Source organism: Procambarus clarkii, chromosome 37, assembly GCF_040958095.1.
Source record: "Procambarus clarkii isolate CNS0578487 chromosome 37, FALCON_Pclarkii_2.0, whole genome shotgun sequence".
Classification (NCBI taxonomy): Eukaryota; Metazoa; Arthropoda; class Malacostraca; order Decapoda; family Cambaridae; genus Procambarus; species Procambarus clarkii.
Genome location: NC_091186.1, coordinates 24,592,147 through 24,601,432, shown reverse-complemented (window position 1 = coordinate 24,601,432; position 9,286 = coordinate 24,592,147). Strand labels below are relative to the sequence as shown.

At 47.1% G+C, this 9,286-nt stretch overlaps 1 protein-coding gene across 1 annotated transcript; it reads left to right on the top strand.

Annotated features, from left to right (window-relative positions):
• Positions 1-564: 564 nt before the first annotated feature.
• Positions 565-4,749, top strand: LOC123750033 (uncharacterized). The gene is made up of 3 exons (XM_069336915.1): positions 565-706; positions 2,152-3,098; positions 4,633-4,749. Exons 1-3 carry the CDS (start codon positions 565-567, stop codon positions 4,747-4,749), a joined length of 1,206 nt encoding a protein of 401 aa, XP_069193016.1.
• Positions 4,750-9,286: the final 4,537 nt, after the last annotated feature.

Genomic DNA, 9,286 nt, shown 5'->3' with positions numbered 1-9,286 from the left:
AACTAATTGTGTGTAATAATGTACTATTTACCTCGAGTGTGGGGGGTGGGGCAGAGTGAAGGCTGGGCAGAGTGTAAGGTGGAGCAGAGTGCAGGGTTGCAGAGTTCTAAGAGTGTGTGTGTAATCACCAAAGTGTAGTTACAGGATAACATCTACACTCTCTTGTCGTATCATCTTAATTACCCCTCTAAACTGCTCCACACGACGTCTTGAAGCATACGGACCTCATCCGTCATACATTTCATATGTTCTCAGTCCGTCTCGGCTAAACATGGTTCGTTTCAGACGTGTTGTCCGGTCCCTTTGTCTGTCCGGAGCTTGGACTTATGGTCTCTCCTTGAGAGAGAGAGAAAGAGAGAGAGAGAGAGAGAGAGAGAGAGAGAGAGAGAGAGAGAGAGAGAGAGAGAGAGAGAGAGAGAGAGAGAGAAAGAGAAAGAGAAAGAGAGAGAGAGAGAGAGAGAGAGAGAGAGAGAGAGAGAGAGAGAGACAGTACACGAGAGCCAGGAACACTGGTAGACAACTATCACTTAGGACCAACTAATCGGACGAGATCAGCGAGGGATAATGGTGATAATTACGGCTGTCGGGGACACCATTAAGGGCGAGGCACTTTACCTCACTGTCCACCAGGAGGCAGCACGCCACTGCCTCGCCTCTGCTCCTCCCTCGCCACAAGCAGTCGTCACTCGCCACTCCGCCGCCACAAGTCTGTTCCAAGATGGAGACCAACCAGGGAAGAGGAGAGGAAGAAAGGGAGCAAAAAAGAGGAGAGGGGGAGAGAAGGGAGAGGCGAGAGAGGGAAGGGAGAGGCGAGAGAAAAGGGACAGTAGGGAGAGACTATCTGGGGGGACTGCCGGTCTATACATTAGGTATAAGAACATCTGAGAGAGAGAGAGAGAGAGAGAGAGAGAGAGAGAGAGAGAGAGAGAGAGAGAGAGAGAGAGAGAGAGAGAGAGAGAGAGAGAGAGAGAGAGAGAGAGGGAGAGGGGGGGGGGGCAGGAGTGCAGACTCTTGAATTATCGACTGATTGGGTCTTGTGGAAGTGAACGGAGTGTGTCACGAACCTTCCGCATGGTCCGCGGGGGCCCCCTGATGTGGACAGCGCTTCGGATTCGTAGTCCTGAGGTTCCGGGTTCGATCCCCGCTGGAGGCGGTAGACAAATGGACAAAATGTTTCTTTCACCACTGATGCTCCTGTTACCTAGCAGTAAATAGGTACCTGGGAGTTAGTCAGCTGCTACGGGCTGCTTCCTGGAGGGGGTGTAACAAAACGGAGGCCTGGTCGAGGACCGGGCCGCGGGGACGCTAAGCCCCGAAATCATCTCAAGATGGTCTGTGTCCTCTGGTCACAGCCGGGGACTGGTTCGGGTCCTCTACTCTTTTTGGGCGTCTTATTGCAGCCCGTCCTCCAAACAAAGACCCAAAGTCCATTCCATCCACCCGCCAACCCCCCTGTTTATGAATGAAAGACGGTTTACACACGACTCACAACTGCTGACGTCCGAACACTTCCGGAACAAGTGCTTCACTGACGACTTGTGTTCGAATCACAACGCTGTAAATGCTTCACCCACGTCAGCCCGTCCTCCAAACAAAGATCCAAAAGTGATTCCATGCACCCGCCAACCCCCCTGTTTATGAATGAAAGACGGTTTACACACGACTCACAACTGCTGCCGTTCGAACACTTCCGGAACAAGTGCTTCACTGACGACTTGTGTTCGAATCACAACGCTATAAATGCTTCACCCACGTACTACAAATACAAATAATCGCCAACAGAACCTAAACACCTAACCTATCCTATGCCTATATATGCACAATATGCTAATATATTATAATATTAATTTATATTTGACAAAATTCCGGTTTTGAATGAACAGCATGTAAAAATTTATGAATGCGTCTGTGGGGTCGACCGCTGGATGGAATGGACTCGAGTCGAGGACGGGTTGCTTATTGTGCACTGTCTGAAGTTGTTACATGAGTTTTCTTTACGTGACGTAGTGGTACCGGAGGTTATTGGGCCGCACTAGAGCCTTGTATAAATGTAAGTGCTAAATTACTTAGCACTTACACTTATGTAAGTGCTAAATTACTTAGCACTTACACTTATGTAAGTGTATCCCTCACCCCCCCCCCACACCCCAGATCCACCACCACTCAGCCCACTACAGCAACAGTTACAGCGCCCCGGACAAAGGTCAGCCCACCAGAGACAGCCACCACTCAGCCCACTACAGCAGCAGTTACAGCGCCCCGGACAAAGGTCAACCCACCAGATCCACCACCACTCAGCCCACTACAGCAGCAGTTACAGCGCCCCGGACAAAGGTCAGCCCACCAGAGACATCCACCACTCAGCCCACTACAGCAACAGTTACAGCGCCCCGGACAAAGGTCAGCCCACCAGAGACATCCACCACTCAGCCCACTACAGCAGCAGTTACAGCGCCCCGGACAAAGGTCAGCCCACCAGAGACATCCACCACTCAGCCCACTACAGCAGCAGTTACAGCGCCCCGGACAAAGGTCAGCCCACCAGAGACAGCCACCACTCAGCCCACTACAGCAGCAGTTACAGCGCCCCGGACAAAGGTCAACCCACCAGATCCACCACCACTCAGCCCACTACAGCAGCAGTTACAGCGCCCCGGACAAAGGTCAGCCCACCAGAGACATCCACCACTCAGCCCACTACAGCAACAGTTACAGCGCCCCGGACAAAGGTCAACCCACCAGATCCACCACCACTCAGCCCACTACAGCAACAGTTACAGCGCCCCGGACAAAGGTCAGCCCACCAGATCCACCACCACTCAGCCCACTACAGCAACAGTTACAGCACCCCGGACAAAGGTCAGCCCACCAGAGACAGCCACCACTCAGCCCACTACAGCAGCAGTTACAGCGCCCCGCACAAAGGTCAGCCCACCAGAGACATCCACCACTCAGCCCACTACAGCAGCAGTTACAGCGCCCCGCACAAAGGTCAGCCCACCAGAGACATCCACCACTCAGCCCACTACAGCAGCAGTTACAGCGCCCCGGACAAAGGTCAGCCCACTACAGCAGCAGTTACAGCGCCCCGGACAAAGGTCAGCCCACTACAGCAGCAGTTACAGCGCCCCGGACAAAGGTCAGCCCACCAGAGACAGCCATTATGTATTCTACCACACAGCAGGGCCGCCACGCTCACCTCTATTTATGGCAACACTCTTAAATTATGTATCGTGACGTCTCATTCCCTCTACACTATCCTCCCCCTCCCCCCGGCCCACCCCTCTATCACATGCGTGGCCTAGGGGGACCTTCCACCTGATGCCTCTGTTCACCTTGAAGTATATAGGTACCTAGGAGTTAGGCAGCTGTTGTGGGTTGCATTCTGGGGAAGGTTATCACCTGTCCTCTGGGTGGGGGGCTAGGCTTATTATAATTTTAAAAAAATATAATATATATATATATATATATATATATATTTCTATAATATATATATATTATATTATAATTATAATTATATATATATTATATAAATTATATAATATTATATAAATATAAATTATAATATATATATATTATAATTTTAAAAAAATATAATATATATATATATATATATATATATATATATATATATATATATATATATATATATATATATATATATATATATATATATATATATAAATTCGCAAAATCGAATTTTGCGTTCGGATACGTCACCTATACCAAATATGTCCGGATACTGCACACATACCGAATATCGTATCCGGATACTACACATACTCACAATATCATGTCCGGTTAATGCATGTATATCATATCCGGATAGCGCACATATGCAGTACATTGTGTCCGGATATCGAATATATACCGAATATCGTGTCCGGATACCGAACATTTAGCATTGTAACTTATGTGTTGTGATTTAGTGGTGGGCTTTGAACCTGTCAGCCAGGATCACGAGGGCTATTATCACCTCCACAGCAGTTTACTGACCAACCAGCAAGTATACTTTAGTCCTGAATATACCTCGGGGCTCAAGTATACTCTCGGAGTCTACACACCGAGAAGCAGAGGAACACCTCTGCGTATATGTAAGCTTTAAACACAAAGTAATACACTTGAACACAATGTTACATAACTAAGTCAATATTGGCCAACAAGTCAATAACAACACCTACATGTGAACAAATCCACAAGGGCCGTGACGAGGATTCGAACCCGCGTCCGAGAGCATCCCAGATGCTGCCTTAATCGACTGAGCTACGACAGGGTATAAGAATTGCAACCAAAAGTTCTACTGAACTTACATGAATCCTGCAGCCTCTCCGAGACACAAACCAGGATTTTACACAACTCCCCCCTGCACTCGAGATATGTCAATAGGCCGTTCTACCTCTTCGCCCTTACTTCATTACACCTGCATATACATGTCCTTACCGTGTTACCCAAACATCTGCAATCAGAGGAGTATATCTCATGTCGTCTTGTGCACTCCAAGACGAAAGCAATCATCTGGAGTATCTTAAGACGTTCGCCTTTGTGACAACAAGCCAGCTTGGATTTATAAATGGATAGTTGTGCCTGACAAACCTGATTGAGCTTTATGACAAGGTTACTTAAATACGACAGGAAAATGAAGGCTGGGTAGACTGTGTTTTCCTAGACTGTCATAAGGCATTTGACACTGTTCCTAATGAAAGGCTGTTGGACAAGATGGAGAACCAGCCTCCTCCAAAGGATACCTGATCAACCAGGCTGTGACTCGTACGTCAGGCTGCGAGCAGCCGCGTCCAACAGCCTGGTTGATCAGTCCGGCAACCAGGAGGCCTGGTCGACGACCGGGCCGCGGGGACGCTAAGCCCCGGAAGCACCTCAAGGTAACCTCAAGGTAAGGGATAACTGGGATAACACAGGACTGGGTGAGGGAGTATTAATGTGACAAGTGGGGTCCCACAAGGCTCTGTCCTGGGACCACTGCTGTTGTTCCTAATGTATGTGAACAACCTACCGGATGGAGTGAGCTTCTACCTGTCAATGTTTGCTGATGATAGGTAAGTAAAGGAGTACATCATGCGGCCTATACAAACAAATAAGTCTATCATGATAACACACCATTTTCTTTCACAAACCCCCATTTTCTTAGCATTAGAGGAAATGTAATCCCCGGCAAGGGGGTACTCACCTGTTTGGGCTCCTCCTGGGGTGCTCGACGATCCTAGGGGCCGAGGTGTAGGTGTAGGTGCCCAGGTTCACCCCGCCGCCTGACGATATAGTCATCACCTCCGTCATTCTGGCCAGGTGGACGGGTGGTTGGGTCGTTGCCTTGCTGGTTAAGGCAGTTGGAGAGTGTGTGGCCGGCGAGGCGTGAGCGTCCACGGCCGGATCAGTGTCCTCAAACACAAGTACACAGACGCGCGCGAACCGGTACAAACCCACTAACACACACTAATTGTTCTATAAGGCCGACGCTCCGTTTTCTCTTATGACTTTTTATCTATTTTATATCAGCTGCTGAAAAAACATGATCGTTAAAAATAGCAGGTACAGACAGCACCAGCAGGTTCATGGGGCTCATAACACAAATTGCACAGTTACTTTGGTAATATTTTCGACGGTAGAGAAGCTGTTCAGTGTTCAGTGTCACACGATGAACGAACACTGAGACTTGTTACACACACACACGTCTCTGCCTCTTCAAACTTACACCTACCAGGCAACAAATATATTGGGAGAGGGATCTTGAGGTTATCTTGAGGTTATCTTGAGATGATTTCGGGGCTTTTTTTTTTTTAGTGTCCCCGCGGCCCGGTCCTCGACCAGGCCTCCACCCCCAGGAAACAGCCCGTGACAGCTGACTAACACTCAGGTGCCTATTTTACTGCTAGGTAACAGGGGCATAGGGTGAAAGAAACTCTGCCCATTGTTTCTTGCCGGCGCCTGGGATCGACCCCGGGACCACAGGATGACAAGTCCAGCGTGCTGTCCGCTCGGCCGACCGGCTAACACTAAGTAACACTCTTGGTAGAGGTCGTTTTATATATAAACTTCGTAATATTTATATATTCAACGAGTATTTATAATCTACTTGACGGGGTACCGAGGGCTCTGATACCCCTTCAAGTAGGGGTGAAGGGGTACCCCTCTCTCGTCCCATCCCTTCCTGCCTTCCTCCCCTCCTCTTTCCCCTCCCTTCGTACAAAAAATATATTATTAGGAAGCACTGCAACTGCTGAATTGGGTAAATACTGGTTCAGTAACAGGGTTGTTGATTTGTGGAACCAATTGCCGCGTAACATTGTGGAGGTGGGGTCCCTCGATTGTTTCAAGCGCGGGTTGGACATGTATGTGAGTGGGATTGGGTGGTTATAAATAGGAGCTGCCTCGTATGGGCCAATAGGCCTTCTGCAGTTGCCTTTGTTCTTATGTTCTTATGAATAACTCTATGGGAAGCAACAAGTATTTCTGACCAGGAAAATCGCATGGTCGGGGGTGTCTATAAATGCCGATATTTCTTAAAAATTTTCACTTGGGCTGACACCGACTGACCTATGACACTCCCCTACCCGACATGATTCCTCTTGCAAAGTTGAGTGAGGTTAGCCCCTAACCTCTGACTTCCAACCTCAGGCAGACAAACAAAACATATTTTATATAGATTTTTTTTTTTTTTGAGATATATACAAGAGTTGTTACATTCTTGTAGAGCCACTAGTACGCGTAGCGTTTCGGGCAAGTCCCTGGAATACGATCTCCTGCCGTGAAGAATCGTTTTTTCATCCAAGTACACATTTTACTGTTGCGTTAAACAGAAACTACAGTTAAGGAATTGCGCCCAGTAAATCCTCCCCGGCCAGGATACGAACCCATGACATAGCGCTCGCGGAACGCCAGGCGAGTGTCTTACCACTACACCACGGAGACTGCATGGTCTCATTTCAACAAGACTTGCTCACTCCCAACCTTCTCTTGTCTAGAGTGAGGTTGTTGGTCCCTTTGTTATCTTGCTCCTCATCTCCGAGACCAGTTTGGTTACAAAACTCTTTAGTGTCTTCATATTCTTTGGATCTATGTCGAGGCTCTATGTTGATGCTGCATTCTCAGTAACCGGTCTGACGTACATTTATTTATTTATTTATTTATGCATATACAAGAATGTACATAAGGAATGTGAGGATACAATTATGGTAATTACAGTCTTGTAAAGCCACTAGCACGCGCAGCGTTTCGGGCAGAAACGCTGTAAAACATGTAAAAAATTCTGAAACTGAATTGAAAATTCAGTTGAATTCAAAAGTTCAATTCAAAATTGAATTGAAAACTGAAAATTCTGACATATAAAATATTCTGAATTAGATTTTTATCAAATTCTTGAAAGCCGTTCTTATGGGTGTCAACTGAGCATTATGCCGCTTGATGTTATCCTTTTGATATGGAAGTCGGGAGACGAGTTCTACGAGACGGTTATCTTGTGGAGGTTCCGGGGATCAAAGGCCCCGCGGCCCGGTCTCCGACCAGACCTCTTTTTACTGTTTCTGTCACTTTTGTGTGTTATTCTTACTGGTGGACAAGATTAACGTTGATTCAGCGTCACTCTTTGATATTGTGACCAATGTATGGGAACTGAGTCAGGTGTTGGAGCATTTGTGATGTGTGTGTGTCCAACCCGTTCTCGCAAATTTAATAAGTCAATATTGACTTATTAAATATGCGCATAGGTGACATACTTAACATAATAGATACCCTTAAAAAGATTCATAGAAAACACCGACCTTACCTAACCTTGTTAGTATCTTAAGATAAGCATCTTATAGCTTCGTAATTACAATTATTACCTAACCTATAATAGGTAATGATAATGTCAGCCTGTTGTCGCCGGCTGCTCTCGTGTCCACGTCGTCGACGTTATGGGGACCCGCCTCCGTACAATGAATCACGAGAACGTGAATGTTTCTGTGAGTAAATAGTGAGACCATACAATGGAACCCGCATCCCTTAGACAGTGCAGACAAGCGCACGACCAACTGAGCCTCGCTTCATGCAGGTCGGCGTTCAATCCCCGACCGTCCAAGTGGTTGGGCACCATTCCTTCACTCCGTCCCATCCCAAATCCTTATCCTGACCCCTTCCCAGTGCTATATAGTCGTGATGGCTTAGCACTTTCCCCCTGATAGTTCCCTTCCCTTCAATCTCCTCTCACAAGTAGTTCACATTTATGAACAACAGTGTAGAAACAAGGACTGAGAACTCTTAATTGCTAGTTTTGCTAGTGGCATGGTCCATTCACTTGGACTGGTCAGTAGAGCAGAGGCCTCGCTTTTAAGCAGCGTCGGAGTTCAATTCCCGACAGTCCGAGTGGTTGGTCACTGCTATTTCACCCCGTCCTATCCCTGATCCCTGTCCTTATATCCCTTCCAAGTGGTATATACCCTGGAAACACAAACCCAAACTGTCTCTATTTTCCGTTTGTTACAACTTGTAATAAAGTTGTTACATCTTGACTTAACGTGTTTCTGACGTATTAGAACGTTGTTACAACTTGCTATATTGGTTGTTATAACTGGTTAGGGGGTGTTAAAACTTGTTCGAACGTTGTACCAACGTCGTAGTTTCGCTGTGTGTTTGGCGGGTAGTCTTAATGGCTGTCTCATAATAACGGCCTTACAAAGCCGTTTAAGCTTACGTCTTACAAAGCTTAGAATAAAGGCCTAATCGGCCTTATTCTGACGTTACTAACCGCGATGTCAGTGTTTCAAGTGAGGTCGTTGCCACGACACAACGTTCCCTGGTTCCGGATGGCGCGCCACTCCTTCAGTTGGTGTTCCGTGTGGCACCGTGCCAAAGTTGGTTTCGTAGTCTAGGAATGTACCGACCACAAAGGTTGTTCTGTCAGTCTGTTGTGTTTAGCAATTCAGTCATGCTCTTGAGAAGCTGTACTAATAGTAATTTATATATTTACATCACTTCGTGAGACTTATTGGTGTGTGTGTGTGTGTGTGTGTGTGTGTGTGTGTGTGTGTGTGTGTGTGTGTGTGTGTGTGTGTGTGTGTGTGTGTGTGTTTGTGTGTGTGTGTGTGTGTGTGTGTGTGTGTGTGTGTGTGTGTGTGTGTATTTGTGTGTTTGTGTGTTTGTGTGTGTGTGTGTGTGTGTGTGTGAGTGTGTACTCACCTATTTGTGCTTGCGGGGGTTGAGCTTTGGCTCTTTGGTCCCGCCTCTCAACTGTCAATCAACTGGTGTACAGATTCCTGAGCCTACTGGGCTCTATCATATCTACATTTAAAACTGT